The sequence below is a fragment of the Lagopus muta genome, chromosome 4, assembly GCF_023343835.1.
Source record: "Lagopus muta isolate bLagMut1 chromosome 4, bLagMut1 primary, whole genome shotgun sequence".
NCBI lineage: Eukaryota > Metazoa > Chordata > Aves > Galliformes > Phasianidae > Lagopus > Lagopus muta.
In genome coordinates, this window is record NC_064436.1 from 46,762,398 (window position 1) to 46,779,218 (window position 16,821).

Consider the following 16,821-nt stretch of genomic DNA (forward strand, 5'->3'; position numbering starts at 1 on the left):
TTTGGCTAAAAGAGAGAGATGTCTTTAGCAGAGTGAGAAAGCGTGTTTGTGCTGATTGGATGCAGCTGAGTTCCTTGTTTCTCATAGGGATGCCAAAGAGTTAAGTAAATAATTTGTTTAAATGTCTTTGATGAATTCCCAGTAATAATATATCTGCAAAAAAGACAAAGCATTTCATGTTCCAATTTGTAATTTAAGGTTTAGCTTACAAGAACATTTCAATTTTGAACGATAAGCTTTGCAAGACGAAGTAGGTGGAATTTTCTTAGTACAATGATACTCTATTCACCTACATTGTGGATTTACAGAGGAATTATTTATATGAAGTAATTTTCCTTAGGTTCTGTGCAGTTGAGAAACTTTATCACCCACTGACCTTCAGTAATATGTTATCGTCTGTAACAGAAATGGACCACCAAGTTTTTGCTGTGCTGTTGTAAAAATGCCTGGTGTTCCCATATGCTGCATGTTGTGACAGAATGGCTGTTTTGTGCCATAAAGATCAAGATTCAAAGTGTAAAAAAGAGGCATTAGAAACGAGGTCACTAGCTGTGCCAAAGGGCAGCAGTGTCACATGTAGAAATACCACAGTTAAGGTGAGATAACATTAGGACCACCATGAAAGAAAATTATGTAGTTCTGTTTAAAGTTGAATTGTCTGTAGTATGTCTGTAGTTAGTTATTTGTCCAAGATTTGTTTAGGATGATGAAAGCTGTGAAGTGATGTGCATGCTTAGAGGCTGCCCAAAAGTTTGTTGACTGGTTCTGGGCTGCCAAGTAGAGATAAAACAGCACATAATGTCACAAATATTAATGATGTATGATAATTACTGCCTCTAGGAAAAAGCAGTAGCAGGGTGATACTATTTTTATTCCACAGAAAAATCAAGTAAAAGCTTTCAAATGGGTTAATCATAAATCAACTAAATTCATTATAGTGATTTTAATGAATATAATGATGCTAATAGACGAAGCGAGAAGGGAGTAATGGTCAGTCTAATAATACCTACCTGAGATTAACGATCAGCTCTTTGTACAAGCCACTGGTCAAAAATCTTCATTCAGAGATTCAGAGTTAAACCTTTGAAGTCACCTTAACCATGCCTTAAGAGTTAAAAAGACTGCCCATCTCTGCTCAAGTAGAACTGAACAATACAGAGAGCTGAATGTTTCAAGTACAAATGAACCTGTGTTAAGTGCTTTTTTTTTTTTTTTTTTTTAAAGCAAGCTGTTACTTTACCGTAATAAAAAGCTGATAACATTGCCTAAGCTTTGACAAAAAAAAGGTCATAAAAGTATGTTTGATTCACAGGAAGGCAGTTCAGCAGTAAGGGATGAACAGGTCAGCACTGCTAGTGAAGACACTGGGTTGTATCTACTACAAGAACAACAAGACTGTCTGGTCTGTCATGAACCTCTTGAGTTGGAAGAGACCCCAGAACTGGCAGAGCCTGCAGCTCCAGAGAGCTACTGTGAATCTATCTGTGAAGAGGATGTCACTCTTGCTTTGAAAGAACTGGATGAGAGATGTGAAGAAGAAGAAGCTGACTTCTCTGGTTTGTCTAGGTCAGATTAATATTGGTTGTAACTAAAAGAAATTACATCAATACATGAACCAATGCAGTCTTTCTTATGACATAGTTTCTTTTGTTAATCCCACGGTACAGGCATCTAAAATGATGTTTTCATATCTGAAATAATGGTTTATGCCTATTTACCAAATAAGCTCAGTACTTTTCTCAGATGCTTCTGATGAGAGAATTTTTTCTCTCTGAGAGAGAAGCAGGTGTTTTTTGGTGCAGGAAAGCAACAGGCATGAAAAGATGTTCTGTTCAAGAAAAGAATTCTTGAATAAAAGAAAAGTTAAAATTTTCTATATTACAAGTAATAAACACAACTAAATGGTTGTAATTAGTAACATTGATTAATTGATAGTTCGATATTTTTATCGGCAGTCTAGTGCCTAATGGAAATTATGACTACAGAATGCTCTTCAGACAAAAGCCTATTAAATTGATTGCTCATAAAAATGGAAGTGTTCCCATCTCCACCTTCCCATCCATCTCACTGGTACTACTTAAGACGGTTTTAAGATATTATTAAACTGCCAGATGAGCCTTTCTTCTATTGAAAGCTAGAATTTGTTATAGATGCTGTATGTTTAGATGAATGAAAATTGGAAGAATTGAATGTTAGTTCAGTTATAGAGGGCATGAAAGAAAAGTCAGTTTCTGAATGATATGTGTTTATTTATAGTGCTGTATAGAACTATTTATAACCTACAGATAACAGTTTGTAGATGTGCAGACAAACAGCATGGTTTAGTAAACTTTGGAGATATTTGAGGTTACGAGCAACATTTTAATATGGTAGTAGAAAAAATTTTGAGGGTTTTTTTTTTTTTTTTTGGTTCATAGTAAGCTTAGTTGATTAATAAATAATTTTTAAATTCAATCCTTAATTGTTTTATTACCAAAATCAAAGATTTTTCCTTGAAAATTACCTAGGGGTTAACTTGTTTTGTCTGTTGTTCACAGCCAAGATGAAGAAGAACAGGATGGCTTCCCGGAAGTACAAACCTCCCCACCTCCTTCACCATTTCTTTCTGCCATATTGGCAGCTTTCCAACCAGTGGCATATGATGATGAGGAGGAAGCCTGGCGTTGCCATGTCAATCAAATGCTGTCTGATACAGATGGTTCATGTGCTGTGTATACATTTCATGTCTTCTCAAGATTGTTTCAGGTCAGTGAATGGCCACTGCGTGGCTGTTTGTCTGATATCCATTCCTTCTGCTTTTAAAATTATTCTTTCCCTACGTAGCTGTAGGGTTCTGGTAGCAAAAAGCCTTAGAAAGCAAATCAAAAGCAGACCAAAAGAACCCCGTAACACAAAACAAAACTATGTTGGTGAAAGAATGGTGTATGTTCATTCACTGCTTTTCCATGGGATATCTGCATCCATTGTCCCTGAGAGAGAGATCCTGCTCAGTGGAAGGGAGGGGAGGGGGGGAAAGCTATTTGGTATTTCTTGTAAGCTTTTAGTTCAGGTTGTGTTTCTTTCTTTCTTATTTTTTTTCCTGAACATCACCCAAGCTCTGTTCTGATTGCAGAATTAATGATTTCCTCCTGGGATTTCTATGGATTTCATTATGATGGGTTCGCAGCATGAAAAACACTAATGAAATTATCTTTCATCTGTCTTGTGAGAAATTGTGGGTTTTTTTAATTGAAACACCAGGAGATCTGTTAAAGCTGGATGTTTCTGAAGTTATATTTACCTCATAGATGTGGCATCCAACATGACATGCCTGTGGCCTAATTTTTCTAGCTGCTTCTTCCCTGTATTTAGGGAATGTGTTTTTCGTGTTTTCTAAGCAGTACCATGTACACATGTATTATCCTTGGCAACTTCTTATGGGATAGAAGGAGTATAATTATTCCATTTTATTTATAGAACGTTCCAAGTGAGCTAATAGCAGATACAGTATTACAAACCAAGACCTTCTGACTCCAACCCTTTCTTATTTCTCCAAAGCTAATTTTCCCTGCTGTTTTGTATGCTGTAATAAGCTTCTCAGTGGAAGGATCATTTTTATTTTTTTTCTATCATGCTACATAGTACCCTCTTATCCCAGGTGGGCAGGTTTAGGGTTAGTACTATGAAGCAATTAAATTGTAAAGAATTCATACCCTACCTCATTCACAGAATAACTTGCTTGTGCATCCATGCCCATCTTCACTTTTTAGTAGAAATATGCATTTTGCTATGAAAAATTGCTGTTATTTGCTTTAGATTGTTGTTCTCTTGCTTTGGAAAACATCAGAGCTTTAGTTTATCTGTGTAATACATGCATTTTTTGAAAGTGGCTTAAAGGCAGTGTTACACAGACAGCAATTGATTACTCTCCTACGCTCATTAAAGAAGGCACCAGAAGGAAAAGAAAGCCTTAAAAGATTTCAGTGGTAGCCTTCAGTAAGCTGGAACAGCAAATTCCTTGGGAGAATAGGCAGTAACTGCCCTGGGCTCAAGTCTGAGTAAAGATGCTTTCCTGACAAGTTGTTACTGGACACGGGGAAGAGTTAAAATAGTTAGATGAGACCTTGGAGACCTTGTTTGTCTGGACCTTTCCATTGTGACTTCTGTGTTCCATTTTGCAGCCATAAACATCTTCATATAGTTTCATTGTGCATGTAACTGTCTAGAATTTATGAAATAGTATATGGCAAAGAATCAGATTACACTAAGGTATAGTCTATGTAATAATACACGTAGGACAGATTTTTGAAGGTGACAAATCCTGCAGGTGGCAATTCTGGACACAAGAAATACTATACAGGCTTATCTTGACTCATAAATTTCTGTATGTAGCTTTCTGTAACACAAACAGTTGAAAATGAGTGGAATCTGTATAGCACAGTCATTTGGATATCCTGATGGTAAAGGCCCAGATATGAAAGGAAGTATCATCTTCACAGTTGCATGCTGTTTTCTTTCACTTAATTATTTCTTACCTTTTTGGAGATAGTTTTAAATAAGCATACAAATTATGTATTACTTTCTAATTTAATAAAAAAATCTATGCTGTCACAATGGAAATTTGCCCTGAAATTTTTAAACTAAAGCACCAGGAGGGATTTTGAAATACTTTTTTTTTTTTTCTGATTTACTTTCTAGACCATTCAAAGAAAGTTTGTAGCTATAACAAATGACTCAGTCAGCTTTCTTGGAGAAAGTCTACAGCGCATTGGAAAGAAATTTAAGAGTTCCCTGGAAGTGATGATGTTATGTTCAGAATGCCCGACAGTCTTTGTGGATGCAGAAACGGTAAAAATCTTTTACATTTAATGCTGAAGTAGAACATTACTTACACATTTTTATGTGAGATACAAAATGATGATTAAACAGTTGGCAAATAGCAGTGCTTGAGGAAGGCTTTCAAAGGTTTAAAAAAAAAAAGTGTTGATTTTTCCCTTTTCAAAGATGGTGCTCGTGTCACTAATTGAAATATCACCTGAGTAATTATGAGATGCTTAAAAAAAGCTTTATTACAAATGAAATTAAAAAGGAATTATAAAATATAAAATAAAATGTGAGGTGACCACTGTAAATCATAAAGTTTTGAAAACACAAGTATGAAATGCATCTTCTCAAAAAAAATTTAAAAAAAAAAAGCCAATTTTAACAGTGAGTGAAGTTATCAGATATCACTTAGATTCCCTTGCTGTCCTGTAACTTCCTCACTTGTTCATATTTATTCTGTAGTCTTTGGAGAAAGACCTGAAGGAAAAGGAAGGCCACTTACATTTTTGCTTTTTAAAATTATTTATTGTCTATGTATTTAGTCTATCATACATGAAAAAAACTAAAGCAAGAAATGTATAATGAAGGGCTTGAATTGTTTGTTGTTGTGCAAGTTGAAATTTTAGGTTATAATATCGATGTGAGAAATTGACTCAGTGCTTAGGGGCAGTAAAAAAAAAATAAGCAAAACTGCTAGAGTAATTATGAAAAGAGAGAGCAAAATCTGAATGCATCATTAAGCTAACGTACATATACTCAATAGACCTACATTGTGAACTGTGGGTAGTTCTGGTCCACTGCTCTCAAAGTATATACAATTGAACTCAAAATAGTTCCAAGAGAAGCAACAGGGAATATGAGATGTGTGGAATGGCTTTCATATAAGACATGAGAATGCAAACTAAGATTTTTCAAATGTTTGGGAGACAGCTGTTAGCTGTACAAAAATTTTCAGTATCATGATAAAGAAAGAGGAGTTATTGCATTTTTGTCTGATTTGGCATTAAAGAGATTTGAATTCAGCTAATAGTGACTTACAAAATATACGGGACCAAAGAGAGGTGATCCTTTGTATGATATATCATCAAGCTGTGAAACTCCATACTTTTTACAATTAGTGTTCATGTTTTCAGAAAGCAACTAAACGTTCATGAAAGAAATACCCCTGAATAGATTTTTCATATGCGAAGCAACACAGTGTGAGAGTGCATTCAGGAGCAAAAAAGCAAATAGATCTCCGTGTACTTGTCCTGTTTTGCCTTTCCTTATGGGAAACTGAGATGGATTGAACTTTGGCATGACCCTGTATGAGGCTCTCTTCCTGACCTGCTTTTTTCTTTGTTGCTGAGGGGCATCTCTGCTCTTTTGCTCCTGCTATGGAATATGGGAACTAAAAAAGCATGATATGGACAGTGCATTTCAAGGGAACCATGTATAATGGTTTTTGTTTAACTTACGTCACTTGAAAAGCAGTATAAACTACTCAAAAAACGACATTTATTTTGGATAAGAAGCCACAATAAGAGCTATACCAGTTAGAACAGCGGGAATGTGTAAATATAAATAGATTTATATATCTATGCATTTATATATATAATGCCATGTGTAAAAGAATAGATACACATACAGCAGTGTATGCAAATGTATCAGTACATCTGTATTCGTGCACGTATACATATGGTGTTGATATACTGGCAAATATTATTGTACAGATAAATTTTCTCATCCCAAATAATTTAATGGAAGTGGACCTACTTGTAAATCAGATTAGTTTTCACTAGGAAAGAATGGCTGCCCTGAAGTAACATTAGCACACAAATCTTTGGCTCTCTGGTGTCTACGCATGCATGCAAGGTGGACATTTGATTCGAATTTGATTTCAAATCATTCCCACACGTGCCTGAGTAACTGGGATACTCAGTCACTGTCATTCCCTATGCCACACAGTTTTGAGATCACAGCTTTGCACATGCACTTGCAAGATGACGAAGAGGTGCCAGTTAACAGAGATTAGAGTTAAGTGCAGCGCTCTTAATGTTTGCAGGGGGTGACAGGGGGTGACACAGGGGGTGTGAAGGGCAAAGAATCATGTCAGAGGCATGGTTATTGCAGAAATTGGTAAGAGGAGGCTTCATCTGGAAAAAAAACCTGAGCGCAGATACATCTCCAAGGAAAAATGGTCTAGATCAAAGCTGAAGTAGCAGCCTCTGATGGAAGAAGATCTTGAAACCCTTTTGAAAAAGGGGAAAATGGTAGAAAGTTCTTTAAATATCCAACACTTCCTGCTTTGACAATTCCTGGATGGAACCAGACCAAAGCCTTTGTTGGTTGCATAGCTTGTATATTGAGAAGAGGAAGTAACCCTCACTGGACATTCCTAGGTTGCTACAAGCCTAGTCCAGAAGTACCTTTTATCCAGTTGCAGGGTGTTTTATTTATACTAGCTGTGTGTACATGAAATATTACTCTTATTTTTGAGAGATCTAGAAGTCCCTTTGGAGTCTCTCATTCATCTGTTGAGTAGGTACTGCCCTTATTTTGGAATCAAAAGCATGCTGTCTGAGCTGATCCAGTTCTGTGTTAATTTGTTAATTTATTAATTCAGAGGTGTCATGATTCATATGCACATAGCTGTTTTTAATTTGATTGTTTTTTCAAATATGGCCTTGAAATTTCATGTTACATAATTACTGATATACTAGACTATGTAGATTATGGTTGGATACTACCTGACTCTTTTTATCTTTCAGCTAATGTCTTGTGGCCTGCTGGAAACATTGAAATTCAGTGTTTTAGAACTCCAAGAACATTTGGATACTTACAATGTCAAAAGAGAGGCTGCAGAACAGGTGAGTGTGTTTTGTATGTCAAATCAAATAGATGAGGCTTCTTCTGTACAGAGAAATGATCCTTAAGAGAGTTAAACATACATTTGAAGGAATGTATTACAGATGCTAGCAGCCTGTCAGGCAGTGGCTGTGGCCACGCAGACAAATTTGAGTGATGTGAAGCAGAGCCAGAATTCAATCTATGGTATCTTGGCAGAGGACAAGTTTTCCTCTTTCTCTGTTGCACTGAGTTTATTAAGAAATGATGGCCCCTGCGTTGCACAATTTGCTGACAGCTGATTTGTTTACTAGAATAGCCATCCACTTTTTAGTGGAAATGAGGTTTCCTCAAAATCAAGGCTGAAGCACACCACACTGCACTGTAGGTAAACTATTTTTAGGATGAAAACCAGTATTTCTGCAGAAGAGATGCTGAATTTTTTGTCCTGCTGTGTAGCTATTAACAATTTGTTTGGAAATTAATTCATGAGGTCTAATATAATAAAATACATCTTGTCATTTAGTCTTAATCAGAAACAAAGCACTCATCTAATGACCAGCATTACCTTATTGTTGGTAATAATACTTAATGTCTGACAATCTCCAGTGCATAATGCTATCATCAGTACTGTAAGAAAACTGTGTATTTTATTCTTCATTTTAGAGAGCAAAACTGGGGCACAGAGAGAATAACTGATTCTGCCCGGGGTCAGACAAGAAATTGAGGCAGAGTAGAGAGAGTGCTGGGGTGTGTGGATATGCTTTGAGTAGTAACCATCCAAAAATAGGGGGTTCACTTTGTACATACTCCTCATTTAGTCTGGTTTGTCATAGCAATAAGATACAGTGTTGTTTGGTTTATAAAATTGTATCCCTTTCAAATGGCAAGAACTTGCTTAACTTCTTTTCAACTAGTTTTCCTCTGTGACTTGTCATACAGGTATGAATCCGTGCTGGATATTATAAGCTTGTTTGCATTATTATTTTACTTTGGATATTTGTTTGGTGGTCTCTTTTCATTACATCATAGTAAAAGAGTGTTGGTTTTTTTTCCTGTAGTGAAGCTGTCAGAAGGGTGTCTAGTAACATTTCTGTGGTCAGCCTGTCTTCTGCCACAGCATTTGTGAATGACTGGAGCAGGAAAAAGGTTTCCCTGGATCAATGGAACTGTGAAATAACTGAGAGCATCTTGACAGCTTTTATTTTTCTTTAATAATTCATAAAGACAATTAAGAGGTACCGAGGAAGATTTATTTCTTCTGGTCTCAGTCCTCCATTTTTGTATTGCACACTATAAGCAGACTTAAGAATCTGATTTAGGATAAATTTCTTTTGTTTCCTCTATGCTACTGAACAGAATATAGGGAATGGCAGAAATAAACTTCTTGAAGTCAAATCTTTTTTTCTGTTATTGCAAGCAATACTTACATGTATCCTCTGCAGTCTGAAAGTAAAATACATAATGAGCATGTTGCAGATTCTCACTTTTTTCTTAGAAACGTGCAGAAAATGATCAAACTGAGTTAATTAGGATATTGTCTAATCAAGTAAATACAAATTAACGAATACTTCAATAAACACAATTCACTTCTAGTATCCTCTAGAATTAACCACTGGAAAAATCTGTACATTATCCTCAATGAAGAATTGTTACTTAGAATTTACCCAAATAAACAGATGCTGTTTCTTGCTATCAATGCTATGTACAGCATTAGGATTCCCATTCATGTGAATCCAATTCAAAACAGGGTTGCAGTTGCTTGAAACTCTGCACTGAAATAAGACAGAAGAAAGGTATCTGTACTGTAGGATTTTTGAGGGATGTCTGTTTTAGGGTCATCTGGCAAATCAACCTATACTGTGACCAAGGGCAATCACAAACTTCCCTATCTTACATTTTTCACCCACATCTTTGTAGGAGATACCTAGGGAAGAGCAAATTGTTGTAAGGTAAACATATGAGTATTTTATTACAGAACCTGTTGCTGTTCTCAAAGAGAAAGTTTAGGCCTTTCTGCAGGCTTGAACATATATTCTTTGCAAAACTTGTAATTAATTAATTTTGTCAATCTTTTGGAGTTACTATTCTGTTCTCTTGCAAGGATGCTGTTTGTGACTTCCCTTATATATTAGGGACTGAGATACTGAAATCAGGCACATGTAATATAAAATATGATGTTAAATGTATTCCATAAAATTCTAGGCATGCCCTTTATTCAAACTGGTTTAAGATTTAAAGAAATTCTTAAAGAAAGCGTGTGAAAACAACTGCTGGCTTCCAGTTTTTGTTGGTGTTCATTTCAGTGCAAACCTATTCCATTATTATCGATGAATGCTGTCAGATAAGAAGAAAAATTAGATTTGCTGTGTATGTCGGTATCCATGTCACTAATTGAAGCTGACACCACAGTGTTTAGAGAATTCCATTTCTCCTCTTGATAAGCACACAGGCCTGGTTAATTCACTAAGTAACCTTTATTAAATTGAGCAGATGGGAAATCACATTTTTCTTTTTCTTGCATCAGACAAAGGTTAGGAAAAGGTTACAGAGACTTCCTGTGAGACTTATGATACAAAGCGGTCGGTATGCTGTATTTATTCCTGCATGGATGTACAGAACCTGTTCTTCACTTCTGAAGATAATCTGCACTCTGCATCTCAACATGACGTGTTGCTATTTCAGTAATACCCAAATTACCTCATGCTTGCTGCTGTTTTCACTGTACTGAGGAATATGCTGAGCATTCCATAGATGAGATCACCAGGTCACATTATCCAAAAAGAGTGTATTTCATTCCACAAATGCTTGATATTAATACTTGAAAATTTCCTTGCTTTTTTAAGGGTTAAAAAAAGAGATTACCCACTGAAAATAATAAATTTGTTATGCACTGCAGGAACTGGAGTTAAATACAGTGCTGTATTATGGAAGAGGGTGGAATCTGTGTTTGCATGGTATAATGTGAGCGTGCTTCATCTCTCTGGCTTGTATGAACCAGAGGTGATACTGAATACCTACTGAAGATTTTGGATTTTTTTGTTTCTCCCAGTAAATCTGCACATACATCTTGTTACACAGGGGCAACTGCTGTTGCTGAAGTAAAACAGACTTGCCCTTCTTCTGTAATTTGCATGATTGGTAGGTTTGAAGTGCTGAGAAATCATGTTGGTGTGCAGAAAGTGAAGAGAAAATATGAACTCATTTAATGAATGCCATTTTTCTTCCCCCTCCCCTTACGTCTCCCTGTAACAATACCCAAGTTCAGTCATGTTAGTATTTGGACTGAAGTGTGCTATCTCCATCTAGGAGAATGAAGCTACATTAAATCTGCAACAAAAAGGATGCAATAAAAGCTGCAAAGCTATACTTCATGGCAGAAATCAGCAGTGAAAACAACACTGATAAAAACTGATTTCATATCACGACTTCTTACATAGTCTAAGAATGTAAAAGATGTACTGAGATGTCGTAAGCAGTTTTACTACAGTTTTCAGTTTGCTGTACTTCAAATAATGTCTAATCTTGTTTGTATTTATTTTTCAGTGGCTAGCTGACTGCAAAAGAACATTTGGTACTGATGATGGCATTCATGGCACTAACACAGATGCCCAGGTAGGTACATCTCATTTGTAAGTCTCTGGATATGAGATTTAAAAGCAGATCTGTTGGACAAAAACTCCAATATTTGCAAGAGAGATTAAAAACATATGAAAAGCTTTTCATTTCAGTTATCATGCAATCTTCTGGAAACTCAGTTTCTTATGAAGCAGTGGTCTAATAAAATGGGCTTTTTTTTAATAAAAGCTGGCAACCAGTCCTGGGTTCTAGGCTTAATAACGCTGAGTAGATAAGCAGACTAGATACCATCTTTGTACCAGTAAGTCCACTTTTGTGCAGCTTTCTTCTTTTCTAGAAGAAGAAAGATCAGCATTCTGCTTGTATGCTCAGATAAACTGTCTGGCCAAAAATCTCAACTGAATTTAATATAATTAATGTTATATAAATATGTATGACCTTTTCAGAGCCACCATTTGGGTGGGATGGAACAATATAATACAATGGCAAAAATATAATGAAACTCTTTTGTCAAACTATCATCTAATAACAACAGGTGAAGTAACCTATTAAGATCAGTTTGATATGCTGTATGTACTTGCATGACAGTGTTTTTGTTTAATATTACTAATTGCTAAAGAGAGTGAGAGCTTTTTCCAAAGTGGACTGGGACTTCAGTTCAGTTGGAATCTTATTTCCTTGATATACTTGGTAATGTTTCTGCTGCTGAAAATGTGGTGTTTAGCAACAGAAATTTCCATTGTGTGCGTGAACTGCTTCTTCCTTAGTTTACATTTAGTCTCATATATACTTTATATAAAATTTGTTTAAATCCAGTCACAAAATGTGTATGAATTTTTTAGAGTACAGAAATGTGTTTGTATTACCACACTGAGGTTGAGTATTTTAAAGACATTGAACGTGGTTAAAGCAAAATATAATTATTCACACACTCGCTACCACTTGAGAGGCTTTTTGCTTTGCCTGCAAGCACAACATCTGGTATATTTCACACGTGGTTCACATCTTCCTGTAGTGACTGGCACTATGTAACAACACAGTACTACAGCACACTAAATGCTCTGTGTATTGATTTAAAAAGCAGTGTCTGTGTATTTCAGTCCATTTTTGGAATGTTGCTTTATGTACACTTAAGAAACTGTTTGGACACTACCATGAAGGTAAATATTACTATTCCCATTATACAGCTAGACAAACTAAGAAATGTTGGGAAAGCAGGACACAGACTTTCATTTAACTTGTATGGAGAGAATGCATCAGTCAGAGCAAGGCAGTTCTATTTGTTCTTTTCCAGTTCAGCTGTGTTTGAAGACAATCTCAGAACAGGAGCCGTGCAGCCAGTTCTTAATGATTGTTTGAGGAGACCTGCTCTGGTTGTTGTTTCAGTTCTAGCTTACAAAGCAGGCTGGAAGCTTTTTGTGTGTATGTGTGTATGTGTATCCTTGCACTGCAGGCTCAGTTAAAATCATTTTAAGGTGTAGTATCCGTTGAGGATGATGAATCTTGTTTTTTTGCTTCATAAACATACACAGTTTACATAAGTTACGTATTTACTCACTGATGCTTATAGTGGCTTGATGGAATGGAGATATAGAAGATCATTTTTCTAAAAGTGAGTGGAGTGTAAACTGCTAACTCTATCCAGTCAACTGGTTAATGCTAAAAAGACCTAAGTTCTGTCCTGTGCAGAGACACAAGGCTGCAGGGCTGCTTCCATTTCTTAACAATTTTAAGCACTGTGATCAATACAGCTATGGAATAGTGAGAAAATCAAGATGGTCTTGCCAAGCAGACAAGAACACAGGGACTTAATGACTGATTCTTAAATAAGCTGACTCTGCCATTTCTCAAAATCTGAATCTGTGTTCCATTGGAATAATTCTTCTCAAAGTGGGCAGTTCAAGATGTTTGGTGCATTGGAAGCTTTTGCTTATAAAATTGTGCTATGTGTATAACAGCACCAAGTACACTACAAAACCTCACAATGTTTACAGTCCATTAAGCATGCGGTGCATAACTTATTGCACACCTGGTAATTAGCTGTGTGCTTAGTAACTCTTCACTGCTCCTGCCTGTTAGAATCAGATGCTGGCTCCATCTTCATCCATGTGTCCCTTGAACATGGCTTAATTGTCATCAGCACAGTGCTTTACAAAGCACAGGAGTTTCTTACTTTGTCTAAGGAATGTATTTGTTGTTTTTTTTTTTTCTCTCTTTCAAACATTGTTGGGAGGGGAAAAAAAAAAAAGAAAGCAACTGAATCACAAAACTGTCACAGTGAGGTGTTGAGAACCTGAGGACTGAGTTTAGCAAAAAGAACTTCCTAACACAAATTCTTAAAAAGTTCAGAATCCACACGCACCTCAAATTTTACAAAGAATTACCTGTGCTTGAGCAGAAAAGTAAGAAGCATTGTACAGGTTATACAGATGTTCAGACCTGCTTTTGAATTTCTAATTTTGCATACCTTAAAGATCATACAATACGTAAAGACCAGGCAGGGTTGTAAGGTGAGATATGTTACTCATGTACTCATGTTTGTCCAATAAAGTCACTGATTACATTGATAATTACAACAGCAAGTGCGTAGCAATTCAACTTCAATCTGTTAATTTTTTTTTTCCATTCAGAGTATATTTGGAGCATGTTACTTGTGTTTCATTCTCCATTTTACCCGGGACATCTTTTACCCTAATTCAAATGATTTCCTGCACTAATTCTTGATCTTTTTTCTTTCTTTGTATTTTTGTGACCTGCTCATCTTCTTGCTTAGCAAATGGAAATTCTAGCAGTAAGTGATGGTTCTTGATTTATCGAATATTTAACCATGCCAGTCAACGAGCTGGTCTCCATTTGTCTCATCCATTTGTGACATAGTGGTGTCCTGTCATAGACTATTACAAAAATGCTGTGTGCTTCATTTCTGCATCATCTAACCCAGTGAACTGTTGGTTCTCTGTAGATAACAGAATCCTGTAGTAAGTAGAACCTTATAGAAGATTATTCCATTAGAATTAGCTCCTATGTCTTTATGTAAAGCAGCATTAGCACTGTCTGCACCTCAAACAGTTTCAGAAGCATAAAAATTGAAACAAGACAGTGCACAAGTTAATGCTGCTGTTTAATTTCTTTAAGATTATATCACGTGGTATTTTCTAAAATGGAAACAGAGCTACCTTTCACAAAGGAAACATTATTCTTACATTCAAGAATGGAATTATTTTCCTCTTATTCAATCAGGCAGTTATGAGCTAAAGACCAGGTTATATACTATGTTTACATATTCATATCAGTGGTTATGAAAGATGGTGTACTTAGCAATCACAACAGTATCTTTTTTTTGTATTAGTTCTTGAACTGAAAGCAGTATTAATATCAAGTAAACAATCTATGATATTCTGTCTGGGAATGTGACATTTTAAAATGCATTTTGAATCCCTTTGTTTCCTACCATTTGGAAATGTAACTTCTTATTAAAATTTGAACTCTTAACCTGTGTGAGAGAGTCTACCTATAAACACAGAACTGAATGAAGCTTTCATTTGCTTTTCATTAGCTTCTTGCTGCACTAGCTTGCAAATCTTGTTGGCATTTTCATAACAGTAACCAAATAACTACTTCTACTTTTTGCACATTCTGTATTGAAGCTGTCATGTTTCTTGTATTGGATAGTAGATGTTCAGCACTTTGTGAATCTAATGACATTGTTTACATTTGTAGGAACTGGAGTTATGTCGGAGGCTGTACAAATTGCATTTCCAGTTGTTGCTTCTGTTCCAAGCCTACTGCAAACTTATCAGCCAAGTAAACACAATCAAAAAAGAAGCAGAGGTAATGAAAATCATGCCATTTAGCTACTTGCTGTTGACATTTTAAAGCCAAATCACTTTGAATACATTTTGGTAACGTGTTTTTCAGCAGGACACCTTTTTAAAAACTGCAGGAGGGTACCCTGCTACTCTATAGCTAATGACTGAAAGATCTAAGTAGAACTTGCAGGAATTTTCTGAGATGTGCAATAATCAGCGTTGATTTTTGTACAACTTGAAAGCTCTTACACAGGAGGGCAGGGAGTCCAGCGATGAGGGCTTGAAATATTTCAGTAGCACTCTTGGCGTTTGCTAATCAAGCTACAACAAATTCAACCAGCAGAGTTCTGTGATGAAGCCCCTTTCCGTCACCCCAGCGCTTCCTGTCAGGAACACAGTGACTCACTACCAGTCAATCACCAAACTGCCTCATGCCACCTGCCATTCAGTTTCACTGCAACCCTAGTCCCAACCTGTGTGCAGTTAGTAATGCATGCTGGGTGTCTTGTGGCTGATTTTGAGGTGTACTAACTTTAGAAGCAAAATGCGTCATTCAGCTGTGCACACGTGGCACACGTGGATCTTAATCGAGTTTATCTGAATGAGTTACACTGTTAATAATGTTAATAATCTTCTCAACGTTCTCCCACGGGACTGTAATGCAATAGAGGAAGCATTTTAAAAGAAAAAAGTATTGCTTGATGTAGTGGAGAGGAAAACAAAGAAGAGGAGTGGAAGCCTTTGGTTTAGGAAAAAAATGATGCGTGTTACTTAGATCCCCAGATTTTTGTTGGGGCTGCAAATGAGTGAGTTTGTTTTGTATGAAGAACGTCCCAGAAGGTCAGCGTCACACCAGCCTGAATTCTGAAGTCAGCTGCAGAATCCTGTTTTGAGCATGCTTTTGTCTTTCACTTATATGCTGGAGCTAAAGCAAAAGATGGTATTATATACATTATCTGAATTAGTTATTCTGCTGGGCTGTGAGTTCTTACAGATTTTTTCTTTGTGTTGAGGTTGTCATTGTAACAACACAACTCCTGTTGTACTTTCCAAATGCTTCATATCAACTTAATCGTTCTTAAGTGATGTGAGAAGAAAAAGGTACTTTTTGGAACAAATTTTAAAGAACTGACAAAGATGGAAATTTCATTGGGGAAAGCTGAAACACCTGATACACTTGGGCCATTAAGCTGGCTGTATGTATAAGGAACTGAAGCAAATAGTTGGATTACTTTTTGTGTATCTTCTTTAGGATTGTACCAAGGAGGAAAAATGTGTGTGTCTGACCAGCTGAAGCTTAATTTAGCTAAAGATATATTTAAACTAGAAAAGCTTACTTTTGTATTTCTTTCAGGTCATAAACATGTCTGAGGAACTTGCTCTTTTGGAGAGCTGTCTGAAAGAGGCTGAGGCTGCATCTGACAGTGGTATCGAAGAAATTGAAATTGCAGAAGCTTCCCAAGCTAGCACAGAAACAGCGATTCACTCCCTCATTGAAGCCCTGAGAAGCAAGGAGTTTGTGTCAGCTGTAGCACAGGTCAAGGCTTTCAGGTGTGTGCATAAGGATTATGCTTTCAGGCCAGAATTTGCTAATGGGCTGTTTTAAAGGCAGGGATAGGCACTATTCCAATTTTTTCAGCTATTGCTAGATACTCTCACTGCAAAAGACAAGCACAGGTGATTAATTATTGCATGTTCATTGGCATTTTTTGATTTAAAAAAAGGCAATTGTAGGAATACTTGTTCTTCAGAATTTGGCTTTGTGAAAAATCACACTGTTCACTATGAGGACTACAGAAAAAAC

The 16,821-nt window shown here is 36.3% G+C and overlaps 1 protein-coding gene across 13 annotated transcripts in view; it reads left to right on the plus strand.

The window, feature by feature from the left end:
* Nucleotides 1–16,821, plus strand: part of FRYL (FRY like transcription coactivator) — a 155,817-nt gene that overhangs the window by 136,958 nt on the left and 2,038 nt on the right. For 11 of the 13 annotated variants that reach the window (XM_048943375.1, XM_048943373.1, XM_048943377.1 and 8 more), the window contains 8 exons: nt 1,313–1,566; nt 2,538–2,745; nt 4,678–4,827; nt 7,554–7,652; nt 11,176–11,244; nt 13,982–13,999; nt 14,929–15,039; nt 16,372–16,568. In XM_048943375.1, the coding sequence (XP_048799332.1) occupies nt 1,313–1,566; nt 2,538–2,745; nt 4,678–4,827; nt 7,554–7,652; nt 11,176–11,244; nt 13,982–13,999; nt 14,929–15,039; nt 16,372–16,568 (1,106 nt within the window). The remainder of the gene's footprint in view (nt 1–1,312; nt 1,567–2,537; nt 2,746–4,677; nt 4,828–7,553; nt 7,653–11,175; nt 11,245–13,981; nt 14,000–14,928; nt 15,040–16,371; nt 16,569–16,821) is intronic. The other 2 variants (XM_048943369.1, XM_048943371.1) reach the window with 1 other exon arrangement.